Source organism: Solea senegalensis, linkage group LG3 (assembly GCF_019176455.1).
Source record: "Solea senegalensis isolate Sse05_10M linkage group LG3, IFAPA_SoseM_1, whole genome shotgun sequence".
NCBI classification, from domain to species: Eukaryota; Metazoa; Chordata; class Actinopteri; order Pleuronectiformes; family Soleidae; genus Solea; species Solea senegalensis.
Genome location: NC_058023.1, coordinates 7,199,914 through 7,217,483, shown reverse-complemented (window position 1 = coordinate 7,217,483; position 17,570 = coordinate 7,199,914). Strand labels below are relative to the sequence as shown.

Genomic DNA, 17,570 nt, shown 5'->3' with positions numbered 1-17,570 from the left:
ACCTTTGCTTGCCCAAACGTATTTAAAAAGGATTCTCTCAATGTGTTCCTTGCATCTCAAGGTGTTGCTGGGTACACAGTGTGATGTTGAAAATTCACCACTAAGATCTAAACACTTCATACTTGAGTTTGAACATGTTTTGCCAAAACTAAAAGGATTATCTCGAGAGTTCCTGAGATATCACCAAAGAGGCATCATAAAAACAATGATTTTGCAGCGATTTGGGTTTCTAAAATGTAACTTTTTCACCATTACGTTCAGGTTTTCACACCAAACCATTAATCCATTAAAGCTTAAATCCTCACGTTGGTAAAAATCTAGTAATCCAAATGTTCTTTCTATTTTTCCCAGCGAGTTTAGATAGATCCCAGTTTACTGATCAGGATTTCAAGAAACAAGATAAAAAAGTACAATAAAACGTCACGATAAAAGGTCAGATCAGAAGCAAACTTGCTAGGATTGATTATAGTCCTGTGCCAAAGATATTCATGTAAAATATAATTTCATTGGTTACAGAAAACAACATATACATAATAAATAACATAAAAAACATTTGACATTTAAACATAAACCAAAAAGAAAAAAAAAACATTTTGGTCCTTTTTCAAAGTTGTGCCGCACAAATATTTTCTAATATATTTACACAAAATGCATTCTTGGCCGTGTAATTTACCGCTAACCACACCTGCTGTGTCAACACTGGGCTGGCATGACAAATGATAGCGAGAGCTATTAGATTCCCGCACACACACACACACACACACAGACACACGAAAACAAAAACAAAGCTGCTAAAACACCGAGACAAGTCAGCGGGTTGTTTTCACTGCGAGCTGCGAGGACAAAAGGCTTGGGTTTTCCTGGGTGAGCTGCGTGTTTTCCGTGTGTTTGTGCGAGGCAACGGGGTCATGTTTGGGTCTCGCAGGGAACCTGAGACCCTGTGGCTCCACTGTTGTTGTCAGTGCAAAAATGCTTAGGCAGGTTAGAGAGAAAAAAGAGGAGGAGGAGGAGGTGGGCCCAGTCTCCTCTTCCCAGAATACAGCTGTTGTGATTGACAACACACAGACAGGAGCTATCTGTGTGTGTGTGTGTGTGTGTGTGTGTGTGTAAAGGCAGATCCTGACCTGAAAGCTTGTCAAAAGCCCAGACTAAACACATCCCTAAAGTGCTAAAGACACTGTTAGTAACAAGAAACAGACACCTGAAGACACACCGTCAGTACATTTCCATGCACACTTTAACATTTAATTGATTTATCTCAACTACACATTTTAGCTTGCTGGTGTTATGAGAAGACAACGTAAGCTGGCAGCTGGCTGGTAACATGCCGAGCACCATTTTGCGTCTGTACACCCTCAATTAACTTCAAAATATTTAATTGTTCTGGATTACAGAGCTTAAATTTGTCTCCTCGTCAGCCCAAAAATGTACCTGTCGGGATTTGGTCACGTTGTTCTCGTCTCCTTCTTCTGAAATGAACATGTGCAGAGCTCTTAGGCCAGTTTGGGTCCAGTTTTAATAGGACTCATAAGCTAAGAGTTCATGTAAATGTACGAACGGCTTCAAAGACTTCACGTCACTCGACTTGAAACGAATCCACTTTCTCTCACCGAGTGTTTTGAATTCCCGTTGAGAAACTGTGTCCAACTCCTTCTAATTACAAACCATCAACGCCATAAACTCGCGCCGCTTCTGTAAATCTTAACCATCATGGGCTCTATGTTTACTCAGATAAGTGAGGGTTCTTAAAAAATAAATAAATTAAATTTCTTGGCAGTCAAAGAGTTTCTGCTGTAAAACTGATACGACGACGTGAAGGTGTGTGTTCCTGAAGGCGTCGTGCTCAAGGTCAAGTCTGGCGAGAAGAACTTTTGCAAGCAAATGTGACTCGAACTAAAGCCGAGATGTAATCCACACATGATATATAATTACAACCGCTTTTTTTAGAACTTCACTTTTTACAACCGTATATTTTAGCGAGTGCTCTTTTCACCGGAGGTGAGAATTCCAGTGTACCTCACGAAAAAACACACAATACATGGCCCACGATTACGATTATCACGATATAACAATTCCTCAGAGTATCTCTCAGGAGACAACAAGATGGCTTCTTAAGAGTAAAACTCAAAGAGTCATGATATCGCGATGCTGGTGAAAAAAACGATATCTGTTTAGAGTGCATAAAATAGAAATCTATATCAATAATTGCTGCACAGGAAAACGACATATTAACATGTCGATATGCAACAAACAATTATTTTCAGAATCATTAATTAATCTGTCCATTGTTGTTTCCCAAACCTCAGACTGACGATCACTCAAACTCAAACATTACTTGCACTCGTTAAATATTGACACACATCAATATAAAGTGACTAAGAAGGCTAAGAAGTGGTTAATAACTGTTGAAAAGTAAATAAAAACTGACCCAACACACATCACAAACAAACCTGAGTGATGTAAAGTTACTCAACATCATGGCACGCATGTCTTCCCACGTGCCAGGCATCTGCTGCTTCCAGCTATGCATTCTGGGTACTAAAACTATACAGGATGTGCAGATACAACAGTTTCCTTCCATTTCCGACACCTGGTGCGTGTTTTACGGCTGCAGGTGACAGAAGCCTCCCTTACGGAGCTTAGCTTAAACAGTTTCATGAGCCTGAACCAACCACCAGCCGCTCAGCGACGGTGAGCACTTTCTGTGCTTCTGGGAAACTTAATTGTGCAGTGCGGTCGGGTGTTACAGTAAGGCGGTGGTTGTCGTTAATTGAGGTTGGTTTACAGCCTTGCATCGTCATGGTTACTGCCCCCAGCGGGCCACCAAATCACAGCGGGGCATGACTGGACGGTGTTCGTTTGGATAATGGGAACACGGTTTTATAGGAAACCACTCACACAGAAGCAGAGGGACGAGCATCAGAACAAGAAAACTTCATGTAAGTGAAAATGAAATTGGCCTCTTCATTACTCGTAATGTGTGGGGTGAAAGTCAGTCTATATTTCAGCTTACATTGCCCTGAAGTCAAAATAAATGCAAAAATTGCTCCTCTCCAGCAACATGGATGGAAGAAAACTGCCAAACGTATCACATTCGAGAAAGGAAAGAGTTTTTTGTATGTGCATGTTTGTTCTGCACTGCTGCTGAAAGGCTATGGAAGTCTAGAAATATGACCTAATAGCATAAATGTTTCATAAAGGGTTTGTAAGGCCTCGACTTGGACGAGCACCAGTAGAGAGGGAGAGTTATGAGCAGATCAGAGGACGCGCAGCGCTGCATTAGTTTACGATGAAAGACAAGCTGTCTCTGCTCTCGCTCCACCCCACCCCTTTTGCTCAGGTCTGTAATTTTGAGTTTTGTGCGTATTCCTCGTTCCAGTGGACATGCCAAGCGAACATCACAGAGCAAGACTGATTGCTATCGAACCGTACAGGTGGTTTACCGTGCGAGCAGATGTTTCCCCCTGACCACAAATATACATCTGCAAAACCCTGATCTGAGGAGGTCTGAGTGGCGGTGGAGGTGGTTAGTGATGGAGGGCCAAGGCAGTGATGACGGAGGGTTGAAGAAGATATGAGGAAAAGGGGAGGAAAGAGGGAGGGGGTCCAAATGCAAACCAAAGGCAGATAGTGTTCGGGGTGAGTGCGCTCTTTGGTATCTCTTTTAAGAAGATAATTAGAGGGTGCACATCTAAAAACCACAAGCCATGGAGTGGGAGATGGGAGAAAAGGGATGGAGGGAAAGTAGAAGCTCCAGCTTAGAGAGTCCATGTATCTTCTGGTGGGAACGGAGGATATGTGGTTTGCTTGATTGGACTGGGAATGGTAGCAGCCCGGGTGTGAGAATTAGTGAAGTTATGGAAGTGGCAAACCTACTTACAGCCATCAATTACCCTCTGATGACAGAACTACCCAACTCAGATGAAGACTAGGCACATGAATGTATCTGATCTGCTTCCAGAACAGACTGCAGGTCAGGTTTCTTAGTCGACATCTTTATGAAAATCAGTGGCTCTACCTCAAAATACAAAACAGTTTCAGAGCCACAGAAATCCGTGGAACTAATATGACCTTATATAGACGTTTTGTGCGCTCCTGCTGTTGTAATATTAATCTGAGAACACGCGCATTCATCCACATATTATTCCACTGTGAACTCATCAACAACAAATCCATTTATTGTGTCATTACGACTGTAAACTCACTATGCATTTGTGGTTTTAAAGTATTAGTAAGGCACTATTGCTGAAAACAAGTCAATAAAGGGTTCCAGAAGGTTGTTAAGCCAGCAACACATTAATCATTATGTGGCATTATATTTCAGATTACTAACAAAATGTTTGAATAGGATTCTGGTTGCCTTGCCCCTGATCTACACCGTCACTGTAGTACAAATCATTTTGGACCTCTGCTGCCAACAGACTGCATCTAACCCCATGCTATGCAAGTGCACACACCCATGGGAAAGTCTGAGATCTGCAAGGGAGTGTAAATCTTCGCACTGACAGAATATAACTGGCTGAACACCGTGCCTGTCCAGATGCCAGTGGAATCACATCTCTAGATGCTCACACAGTCCAGACAGTCAACCGTTACATCCCTCCTACAGTACCAGTACCCCCAAACCACTGTATCAGACACACCCTTATGGGCATCTGACAAACACAAGTCAGAACATGGTGTAACACCCACATAAACACAAGGAAATCCCACATGTAAACACATCCTGTGGCCACAAGTGTATCCATTTGTCCAAACCTACCCTTTAGCCCTTCCTTTGTTTTTGGTGCCGTCTCTGCTGCAGGACCTCCCCTACTCTACCAGATTTCCCCCCCACACACTCCGATGATTTGATTCATGCACACACAGCAAACACACCTGCACAGTTAGACTCATTAAAAACAGAATTGTGCTCTCGCAAACAAATCTTGACGTCAATGTGTAATTGAATAAAGAGCAAGGACAACAGATTCAACCAAATGTGGTCACAAGAGACACATCCAGGACACGTTTTGATGCCAAGTGCAGAGTTGTACTTTGGGCTGTCCACATGTGATCATATCATTGAGGACAGATGTTAATACCGGTGCTTACGTTACCTCTGCTAATTTAGCAATGCCCCCTCCTCCTACCCACAACCAATGCAGCTTTGGTCTTGTAATCCTTAAAACTTTGTCCAAGACAGACAATTCCGACAGCATCGCAAGCTAACCAGCTCATCCTATTACAAGAAAAAGCCTATTAAAGGCGCCTGGTGAGGCTCATCAGGAATGATCCTCTCCTAATGGACCCAAATTACCAGTTAACCATCAATGCCAAGACTAAATAGCACTATTTTATCTGAGCAAGGAGTCCAAAAGCTGAATACTTGGTTGATGATGTTAAATAACAGGGCGGGTTGCCAGTTTGTACTTGGCATACATCAGGTTCTTCTGAATTGTGCTCGAGCTTGGCCCGAGATCAAAATCCCTTCTTGCTGTGTTTTTCCAGATGGATATTGACACAGAGGGAAGGCAGGGAGAGCTATGATTAGTCGGTCTGAAATAAAAAATAAAAAAAAATCTCTGTTCCCACATGCCAGCTTACTGACAGGCCGGCTTTGGAGGGAAGGAGGGGGAGATTACAAACTCATTTCTCCTCATCTGTCCTCTCCACTCCTGTGATCCGTCTTCCCCCAGCCACCAAAAGGGAGGGGCTCACGCGTCTGACAGATGAAAGCTTTTAAACTTCAATCATCATCGGGGTGAATGTGAGTCCTGAACAAGGCCACATGAAGTACAGTGACACCCCCACAAAAATATATATATATATATATATGTATAAAATGCATACTTAAATGAACCATGTGGACCAGAAGGGTGACACCATCTACCCACTCTGCCCACATCACACACACGCCCCAGTTGATTGCTCATCGACTCAGGGTTTCCGTGAGGAAAGCTGCAAATAATGAAAGGCAATAAACACTTTAACACTTGTGCATTCTCCCCCCCCAAAATAAAACCCCGTGCACCCCTTAAGTGAGAGACCATTTGAGGGAAGGACTTGCATAAAAAAGATCTGTGACTGTGTTACCCTGTTTTTCCAAAATCCGTGGGTCGAAAAGAAAGAAAATGTTTCATTGTAGAGCAGCTCATACACTGGATTTCATAATAACAAGTTCCTTTCAATGGAACTACTAAGATTCTTGATGGAGTTATTTTTGGTTGACTTCATGTTTGGGGAACATTGACGAAAGTGACCCAACAGCAATGAATCACGGTCCTATGTAACTTAGCGACAGCATGAATTGATGCACTTGTACTTATAGATAATAATGGTCAGAATATGCAATTGTAGCCTTTTTTACAGGCTGCTAAATATATGTGGTGATATGTAGTGAATGCAACTGGGCTTTATGTCATTATACAACAAAGAAACCCACCATTTCCTATAAATATACCTCCCACAAAAATGCAAGTTGAAGGCATTGGGAAACTGGGGAAACTGAACCACTTCACCCTCTATTACATACCTGCATACTGGATGTCTTAAACTCACAGTGGTCAAAGCCACGTTCCAAATCCAAAACCAAAACACGATCAGCTACATTCTTATGCACTGCAGAGATGTGATTACAGCCCTTCGAAACAATGGGCGTCTGTCAGAACCTCACCAAGTGCTGGGCAGAGGAGTGCCGCGGGGCTATCTGATACCCTGCAGCTGCTAGCAGAGGTCCTGTTATTGTAAGGCTCCATTCACCGCAACAAGCAACAGACAGTATAAAGAGATATGGAGCATTTGTGTTGTCATTCCAAGAACTGGGTTAGTGTGGCTTTACCCCACAGATGACCTGGACTGTGTAAGAAGTGACTGGGCACTGGCGGCGAACACTGAGCTGGGGTAATGTGATAGAAAATAAGTGAAGACCGAAGTGAAATGCAATGCTTTACTGTAGAGATGGACGATAAGCACTGCAGTGAGAAAGAAAAAAGATGGTTAGGCTAATACGTCTTTCAGCTAAAATTAGACATAAAGTTAGGCATATCACTTTTTTGTGTCCAATAACAACACCAATATCACAGTCTTAAGGTATCTGCTATGTGTGGGAATCACCAGAGACACCACAATACGATATTATCATGATATTTAATATAATAGCTCTAGCGAGAGTAAGCACTTGGCACCATCTAGTGGACTGAAATATCAATTTATTTTTTATGCTAACCCCCCCCCCAAAAAATAAGTTAAGACATTATATGATAAAAAAACAACAACAACAAAAAAAACATTATTTTCACAGTATCATGTGTTCCCTCCACCACTTAGTATCTACCGGTACCACTGACTACAGAAGTCCACAGGATCACTGCCTCTCTCACTCTCCATTTATATGATATTTAAGGTTTTTGGCTCAAACCGGATTGAACATTTTTCTATAACCGTGCCAGTGATTTTGACATGTACCATCAATGAATCTTAAGAAAACACACAATGGAAGGAAGTACCAGCAGTTCCACTCATATCTTTTCACTTATCTGCCAAAATGAAGCAGTAAACGGCGAGATTCACACAGATGTCATGTTTACATTGTCATCAAACTGAGGCTGAGGTGATAAAAAACTGTTGTCTATCGCAGAGTCTTCAACCGTTCTACCTTTGCAGACAAAAGCCAGATGTTAGTGGGTGTTAGGGAGGTTTTCGCCAAGTGGAAAAGGGGCTTAACTGAGGTCATTTTTCTTTCTTGGGTACTACCAAGTGAAAAATCTGTATTGAATCATTCGAAATCTAGGCCATACGTTGAGGAGGCAAGGACAGAACTCCCCCTCTTTGTTGACACTGTACGAGGCAGCCAAAACTGCACAGCAATAAGCTCTGCTCCAGCAGAGTTCAGTGGCAAGAGTTTCTTTGCACAACTTACAGTAATTTGCATCCCTTATTTTATGTTTCACTGAGGCATGCAACATAAAAATGTGTTGTTGATGTATCTGGGTCAGACTGTTGTCTAGCAACCATGAGGTAATCAGAAACAGACTTGTTTTTTAAGGTCACAATGATGCGTGCTTTTTGAGGCTAGTTGCTGCAGAGCAAGTCAACGGGGAAAACGGTAAAAAAAAAAAAGTTTTCACATCCTTACAGGTAAACAGGTCTCAGTCTAGTCCGTTACCTACAGCCTCTAAGGTCATGGGACTCTTCAGCTCCATCCTCCGATCATTCTACAGTCATAGATAGAAGCAGTGAGCAGCCTGCACTGTCGAAACGTTTCACTATAATCAGTTTAAGTGCTGTAAAGTATGCTTTGCTCATAAAAAAGGGGGTCAGGGTCCAAAACCCCTGCAGACAAAAGGCCTTCTCTTACAGTCATAAAGGAAGTAGGGCTGGAAGCAAATCACAATTTGAAACAACTAATTAGCAAGTAAATTAGTGACTGTTTTCATGGTATCTCATGTGGTCATGTGAAGGTTGACCTAAAAGACGCAAAAGACAACAGAAGAACCAAGACTCTGGTAAGTTGTGTCAAAACTGTGTGTCTCTGCAGTGTTTTGGACATGGACTAACGGCGTTTGTTTGCATCGTAAATTGCTTATGCGGCCACCAAAATATCACGAACAAGACAAGATGTACCGGTCTAAATATAAATGAATAAAAACACACGTACGCGTCGGTGTATTCCGTGTGTCAAAAAATGGTCTGTTATTCCAGTTTTACAGAAAGGAATATTCCCCGCACATCAAATCCAAACATCTGTCAGGGAAGACGCAATCTGACGTTTCCTCAACGTGACTCAGGCCTGAAGTGAAGCCACGTTCAATTGGCAGATGTTTGAATGGAGTTTGGCCTGAAGTTCACACTATATGTTGGACCACAACCCTATTGACGCTTGTCAGGAGCCAAGTGTCTCTCCTCAGTGTCTCCCTGTCACTGAAATAACCTTAAATATTTAAGGTCTACCCTCTTTTATCAAAGCTGAATGTTATGTTTCTTTCCAGTGCATGCCATGTGTGCACAACACAAAGTGTTGTGGTAAATGAAATTTCACAATAAAAGTCATGCAAAAAAAAATTGATTATGGTGGAAAATATATTGTTATTTTTTTTTAAAGATTATTACCAATAAATGCTTTTACATTATGATAAAATAGATATAAAAAATTTCACAGCAGTTTTTTTAACGCTTACAGCAACATGACAGCCCAGACCAGTGTAATAAAAATCACTGATATGAGCTTTAATCTCCTGCGTGGGCTTTTCCCGAGAATGCGGAGCAAAAACACTGGTTTTCCGTAGTCAGTCACTCACTCACCCACCCACTCACTCACTCACTCACCCCTGCTGGAAGTGAACAGAACAGGGTCGCTCCTCATCGTCAAGCCTCTCTCATCTAATCCACACAGAGCGCGTGACCAGCGGCTCCTCGGCACCAGTAAAATCCACGCACACACACAAACTTCGTGCCGTTTTTACTTTTTTCTTTCCTCCTGCGTCGGAGCCTCCGCTCGCTCACTCACTCACTCACTCCCTCTGAGAAGAACCGGCCACTAAACCTCTCTGTCTCTCTTTCAAACTTCTCTTTCCACTCCTCCTCCTTCCTTTCCTTTCCCTTCTCTCCTCCCATCGTCCTTCTCTCTCTCAAGCTGCCAGCATGGAGACTTATGGTGCGTTTAAAGACTGTCGGAAATATGGACTTAAGCTCTCAGCATTCTCGACTCAAACTTTTAAAAAGCATTGAATAGTTGTTTTTACTTGTTTTTTTTGTTAAATGAACTGTTATCATACCATTAAGAGGCTTTTTATTTCATTATATTTTAATTTTGTTACATGTATTGCTGTAAAACCATGTATGCATACATTTTATGGTTAGGCCCAGAGGTGGAAAGAGTACTGACATATTCTACTCCAGTAAAAGTTTAGTACTGGTCTAAAAATGTACTCCAGTTAAAGTAAAAAAAAAAAGTAGCTTGTTACTAACTAAAAGTTAGGGTTCTTTCTTGTGTTGTGCAAAAAGGACAAGGGGACATCTCACATCAATACGCAAACACATAATGCATCAATATAAATGGGTCAATGGATGTGATTTAAAATGTAGCAAAGTACAGTTATTCAAAAAAACATACTTTAGTAAAAGTTAAATTATAAATTTCAAAAATTACTTTCCACCTCTGGTGAGACCATAGAAAACTTTTCTTCAAATTCAAAACAGTTCACGTACTTTAAATGATTAGAAATATTCGAAAATGGTCAAAAATCATGTGAAATGCAAACCAAAAATAATAACCAATTTCCATAACCTAGGTCTTAAAAGTTATGAAGCTAAAGCACGTGTGCACACGTCTCCTGCCTGACTGCACTTGAACGCAGCATTTCCCACCTCAGCCTCTCTGTAATGTAATCCACAAGCTCCTCATTTGTTTATGTTCCTGTCTTAAAGATACTTTACTGCTACTCTTTTGACTAGACTGCGACAAACAGGACATTAACAATTAAATAAAACAACAGTATTCAACACAGAGATTAAAAAACAATAAAATAAAATAAAATAATAAAGGTTGGAAGAGACTTCATGTGATACACAGAAACACTTTTTGAGAAAAAGACATCAAAATAATAATATTTGTTGTTTGTTTGGATATGGAAACGACAAACAGTTCACATATACACTCATTTATGATGCTAAATTAATCTAGTAATAAAAAGATACACAGAAATAAGTCCTTATAAGTTGATATTTAGTGGAGATGGGGGGGCACAAGTTTGAGGCTTTGACCTATGATCTGTTGTCTAATAACTAAGCGTCGTTCTGATAGTCTGCACATTAAACTGTTGAGTGAATTTCAAAAATGTAGGAGTGGGGTTAAAGCCACACACAGAAGGAAAGCATCACTTAAAGAGAGAGAGGGAGAGAGAGAGAGAGAGAGAGGCTAGCCTCCCTAATTACACCCATTACTATAAGATGCTGCTGACCGACCTCAAACACACACACACACACACATCCCCAGGAGGATGCAATAGCCAGTCTGAGTTCAATATCCCATCTGCCACCAGGAGAGGAGGAGGAGGATAGGGAGGGAGATGGGGGAGTTAGACTGAGTTTATGCAGTGCTGTATTTTTTCTCTTTTTTTTCCCCCCTTATTTTCTTCACGGCTGCGCTTTTTCAGCGAGAAACATGAGACAGAGGGAGGGAACGGCACGGAGAGAAAGAATAATGTCCCCGGCTCGACTTTCAGTTCCACCCGTACGAGGGGGGAAGCGTGGAATGGCTGAAGTTGTTGAAGTGCATTTCCCTAAAGGATAATCACAGTAATGTTCCTGTAACTGACCTATTCCTCAGTGTGTGTGTGGGTTACAATGTTTTTCTTTTATTTTGTAATTGATTAATCACAGATTTCTGGAGTATGTTGTTCACTGGGAAGGCCCCACTGCCCTAAAAGACTTTCCTAACATACAGTGACTCCAAAAGGTTCAGGTCGGATATCTGACTCTGAAAGTTGGAATAACCTTGCCAAACCTGACTTCAAAATAAAAGACACATCATTATGATCATATTAAGGCCCTGGTATACTTCCATGCACATGTCGCGTGTGCCGAAGTATATTTCAGACCCTGGTGTACACGTATTCCTACCAAAGAAGACGAGAACAACGCTACATCTACCTCGGACATGTCTGGTTCGAGGTAGATGTTGTCTTTATCCATGTTTGATCCATTTAAGTGTTTCCTACGAGGTTTCCAAATGTCTTGTTTTGTCCACGAGTTCTTTGTCACAATGACAGTTTTAGCACGGCTCGGCTTGGCTCAACTCTACTGGGGTTTTTTTTTTACCTGGTGCTTTTTTTAGTACCAGCTCTGGCAAGGCTCCAAGTGAACTGAGCCGATACTAAAATGTGACGTGGACAGACTGCCGGCCACTGATTGGTCAGAGAGTGTCGTCACCGGAAGAGTCAAGAATCAAGAATCAAACCGAACAATGCCGAGCTGTAGATAATATAAAAAAATCCTGAAAACGTGCGTTAATCTACAACATTCAGCAAGGACATTTCTAAAATCTCAATACTGAACGGAGTCTGAACGGAGTCTGCAGTATTTAGCGATGTCTGAAGGAGTCTGTGCTCCGCTCTTGCAGGAAGTACTGAACTGATTCTAATGATTCAGTTCACCAAAAAGAACTGCTTTGCCCTTCACTAGTTTGTCTGTTTGTGTTGCACATTAAAACAACGTGACGGTAGTTTTAAGCAGCCGTGCTATGATGACCATGACCACGCCCACGCTGAGGACATCCTAAAGCAGTGGAAAACGACGGGACTGATACTAAACCAAGCATAGAGTCAAGTAGTGCTAGAACTGTATCGTGGAAAAGCGCCATACATCTACATTTCTACTAGGAATCTTCACATTATGTTGCACATTATGGCAGCCAGTCTGTCCTTATCCATAAGGATTCATCGCAACAGGCAGCAACAGACCACACACACAAATTGCGGTCCGACAATTGCCTGTCAAAACATAGTGCTGGATAATCGGACCCCCACCCCCGCTCCAGATTTTCAATCCATTAAAACCCACTTTGCTGTTCTTAAAACAACAGGAGCAAACTAACACCACTGAGTGTAGAGAAGACAAGGAGGAGCAGCTCGGCTGTGTTTGTATGGGCAGAGGAAGGCGGCGGTGTTCGTTCAGCCCGCGGCGGAGAGAAATCCAGTGGGACTTCCCGTGCTTGAGCTACGAGACTCTTATCACAGGCTGAGGTACGATGATGAAGAGGGAGCGAGGGGTTGAAAAGATGAGTGCTGAAAGGCTGGATGGGTTGCAGTGGAAAATGGATTTCTGTTGTAACTCACTGTATTATGTGTGTGTGTGTGTGTGTTGGCCTGGCTCTGCTGCATTACAGTCAACACTGACATCATTATTTGGCCCCTGACTGAGATTAAATCTAATAGATACTGAGATAGTGTAATAACTTGGACTCTTCTCTGGACTGGACCGGACTGGTCAGCCATGAACCTGTCAGGATTTTCAGACACCCCACTAAGAAGACACACATACACAAATATGCACACTTGCACACACACACAAAGAGTAAAGCCAGCAAAGAAACAGCCAGGGTTTTTAATATAAATGAATAACTTTGCATTTTTTGTTGTTGTCAGATTTATCTAAACGGGACGTAATATTTCGTACTACACTCTGAACACTGAAGCCGGGGGACACGCTACACAACTTTCACGGTCTTTACCGATTTTGAAAATTTGAAAAGACACGAGCCCACTGGTTTCAGCAGAAAACGTTTCGTTAGACGAAAAGACGGGGATCACACATTTTCCGACTGCGCCTGACGAGGGGTCACGGACTACGCGCTTTGTCAAACCGACTGAGTGCATCAATCTCTCGCACAAACTCTCGTGAGACCGACAGTTTGAGGGGTAAACAAACATCCCCAATCGTTGTTTTGCTATTCCCACTACTTCCTGTGTCCCACCTACTCCTTTTTAAATGGCTGTTGAGTCTGTAATCAGTACCCAAAACCCGATTGCGTCTGTTACCCTCACACACTTGCCGATTCAAGTACAGCATCTACCATCAAGGACACCAAGGTCATGTTCCTGGTTATATATCAGGAAATGTGGCATGAAAACAAGCATACATATACACTGTGGTTTAACACATAATTACACATGATGGGTAAAGTGACTTTAACTGTTTTCAAGAGCTAAATATGGACTTTTTAAAAACGTCCACAACTCCTCTGTTGGGTAAAGGTCTGTGCACAGACTGGGTTGCTCCAAAAAGTGTAAGTTCTTCCTTTAAAGTCAGTTCCTTTTCAGTAGATTTAAGGGTTACTGTCCTAGGAGACACTTTGGAATACATTTTTCCCTTAATTATGCTGTAAAAAGCCCCAAATTATGATGCTTCCTTTCAGTCCGTAACGTAAAAGTATTATGTACACTGAACCGTCTCTATTTGAGCACACACAATAGCCTCAACAACTCTTTATGGACTGCCCTGTGTAAAACTGTTTACAAAAAGTAATGTAGAGAAGGAGACGCAGCAAAACCGTGACGAGTCATCTGTCGTGAGTCACATGGTCGGAGTGTGACATCACATAATTGACCCCCCCCGTTCTCCAGGTCCCCTGATTGAATTAAGACAAATGGTTTGGGGTTTGAGACAAAGTGAGCCCTGTCCTCGGAGTGAGAGGAGCCACTGGTGGAGTGCATTTCTGTCGGGGGCTGATGGGAAACCAGAGACGCAGGGGTCACCCCAGTCTACACTAGAGACTACTACTGGGACTGACGTATTGATTGTGAGTACTTTAGCTCCATCCTGACTCTTTGTTGGTTGAAAAATGGTGGGTGTCGATGCATTTGTATTTACACTAAGGCTTCCACTAGCTACAATCCTAAAATGAATTCGCCATTGGCTCTTGCTCCTTTTATTCAACACAAACTCTTAACCACTCCATCTATCTCTCCCTCCACACTGAGCCAGCGTAGAGTTGCCAGTTTTGGGGCCCGGCAACAAAACGCTGGCGTAGTGACGTAGTAAAGCCGCAGTTGCAATTACAGATAAAAAATAAAAAAAAAAAGTTAAATTGACCAAGTTCAGTGTTTTTTTTGGAAACCAGCACTTTTCCGCGAGTTCCACACTGGAATTTTGCTGAGAGCTGGACGCAACTGTATGCAACACGGGCAATGACAGTGACTTTACTGCACAACAAACGCCGACACCAGACTATCTAAATGTCATGAATTAAATGCTTTTCTTTGGGCAGGAAGACGGTACAAATCCCATGAAAAACTAACCTCAAACATTTGAGCTTCACCTTTATAAGTGAAGATCCTTATTGCAATTGAAGAATATTATTGCAATGTTTGATAGAACATTTGTCTTGTGGACCAAAATCCATTCATCTACACTTGGCCAGAAAGCAAGAGTTAGCCGACTATTTCAAATCCCACCAGCGCTGCACTGAATCCGCCCCAGCAGTGGCAGCAGCAGGCTAACAGGTCAGCAAAGTGAACTAACTCTGCCTGACCCCGGTGACGGCCACACGAGTGTGTCTGTGTCTGCGCCGACAAAGTAAAACAGGGGTGGGATGAAAAGGCTCGACTGTGTGCATATACACAGGGCAGCTTGTTTTGATTCAGTGTGTTTCCCCTTTCCCAGAAAAAGGCTGGCATTCAAGGCACGCCTGTCAAAACAGCAGCCAACCTGAGCGCCCTTCAGCACGCGCACACACACACACTCAGGTTTGTGCAGATATCCTTTTAAGGACTCTAATTGCTTTCCTCTCATTTGAACGACCCTAACAAGGCGTTAAACCTAAAACCAGTTAATGCATAACCCTACACGCACACATATATGCTTGTCTGTCAAGCACACCAGGGTGGAGAAACTCCACCCAGCTGTTCCGCGTTGAATTGTGAGTTTGTGTGTACAGAGTGAGTGGATGCATAGCTTTGGAACTGTGTCGCTGCGCAGGAAATCCCTCTGGATCTTCGGCGCAGAGGTTACCAACGCACCAAAATGAACGCCCACACCCATCTCCAGCCTCAGAGTTACTGAATTTTGACTTCCAAACCCCAGTCCAACGTGTCCACCATGGATTGCCCTCTGTCCCTGCACGTGTTTGGAGACTCTGCCGTCCATAACTCGTCAACCCAGAAACGTGAGGAGGAGGAGGAGGAGGAGGAGAGAACAACTGTCTTGCTTTAGAAGCTGCTGCCTAAAGGTACAAAGGTTGTCATTTTTAAACCTGGTAGCCGTCTGGTTTGGATTCAGGCACTGCTGTTTTTTTTTTTTTTTTTACTGCAGGGTGCAAAGGTCAACAGAATCAAAGTCAACGCTGAAATGGGTTTTTCCCGGACATGTCGTTTTAAATTGGGGGGAGAGAGGAATGTTTTGCATCAGCAACAAATAATGACAGGTCTTGTTCCCTTCAAGGGTCAAGCAACACCGGTGAGGGTGGGACGCGGTACGATGTGTACGGACAGGTCTTTTCTGACTTCTTATGGACTTGCAAAGCTGATGCAGATATCATTGTTCGCCAACCACATCGGCATTCATTTGCATTAATGTCTCCAGTCACTGCATGGATGTTGAGTCCAAGGCTCACTCTTGTTTTAGCTTTGTTGTGGTCTCCAACAGCTCCTGGGGGAAATATCTGGTAGCTGCTAAATGCTCCATTGTGTTCAATATAGCTGGTCGCTAACTGGGTCTGTCTGCTGTGTTTGGTGCACAGTTAAGTTGCAGGTTGTAAAAACCAAAGACAATGGGCCTCTTTCATTAATATCTTTTGAATTTATTTTTAATTTCTTTCCTTAAGAGAGTTCCCCAGGAAAGTCTACGCCAGGTAAAATATTTATTAAACAATATACCAAAATACGATTTTATGGTGATTTATATTCTACAATATTATACAACTTTGGAACTGAAGACAACTCTCCATTTTCCATGAATATACGTAGATTAGTTTCATTTGTGAGTCTCAGGATCTTTATAAAACTGTGTAAGTGGGTTTTAGGGAAGAAAGGTGTCACTAAGAACTTTGGTGAATGATGCCGAATGAGCTGTTATATGTTAAAAGACTGTATGGAACAGAGGCTCAATGAGTTGAATGCACATTTTCTCTCCTTTCACCAACATTGGACCCATTGTTAATACGAAAATATTGATTAGAACGATGTATATGTAAAATGTAATGAATCCTATAAAGTTCAAGTAAAGCGCAGGTTAATAAAAACTATTAATATTCTTTTCTTTCAGAAGAAGAAGATGAATTGAGAGATGGACTGAGTACAAATTTTGTTCAAATTTTTGTTCTCGTAAACTTGATTAATGTTGACAAGTGGGGGGGAGGGCAAAGGAAATTGGCTAAATATATGGGGCAAGAAGAATCAACATCAATTATAGACCATCAGCTGCCCTAATATCTAAAAACCGACGTGGGCAAAGAAAATTCCACATCGATCAGGCTCTAATATTAACTATGAGTCGACAGTTGCTGCTGCACAACGGTCCAGGTTACTTCAGGCTGCGCTGCACTCTCTTTTGTTTTTCCACACATAAACAAGTCGAGCTAAATGAGTCATCTCGGGCTTTTCAGGTCAAATCTTTGCTCGCTTGGACAATTCTGTTGGCAGAATAATGCGCCGGGGACAAACAGAATGACCGCATGATCTGTTGGCTGGAGGAAAAGTGTTAGCACACACTGGACTCCCCCCCCTTAAGGGTTGAGCCGACTCTAATCCTTGAGGTACTGGAATGTGGGTGAGGGCTGGAGGAATTCCTCTGGATCCCAGAACTCCTGCTGGCTGTGTTACAACAGGCTGCAGCTCTAACATCAAGCGCGCCGCGTTGCTTTCCCAACACATCCAGTAGCGAGCACGATCGCTCAGTAACACGTGTTTGTTAATCTGCCCTGTGCCTGTTTTCCATATGCGATAGACACAGTCCACTAATACCAAATAGTGGGGAGGAAGATATGCCACTAAAAACGCGTCCATTTTGATGTGACATACTAAAATACTCTGGAGATGTAGGTGTTTGCAGCTGGTTGTCTGTAGATAATGCATTTATGTCAGGCCATACGTATT

General features: G+C 42.4%; 1 protein-coding gene across 4 annotated transcripts in view; it reads right to left on the bottom strand.

Annotated features, from left to right (window-relative positions):
- afap1 (actin filament associated protein 1) overlaps positions 1–17,570 on the bottom strand; it is a 90,072-nt gene that overhangs the window by 42,126 nt on the left and 30,376 nt on the right. For 2 of the 4 annotated variants that reach the window (XM_044021569.1, XM_044021571.1), the window contains exon 1: positions 9,307–9,593. The exons of 1 other annotated variant lie outside the window; for it this stretch is intronic. In XM_044021569.1, coding sequence (XP_043877504.1) covers positions 9,307–9,343 — 37 coding nt within the window. In that variant the 5' untranslated portion in view covers positions 9,344–9,593. Of the gene's footprint in view, positions 1–9,306; positions 9,594–17,570 lie in introns of those variants that run through there. One more of the 4 variants, XM_044021572.1, reaches the window with a different exon arrangement.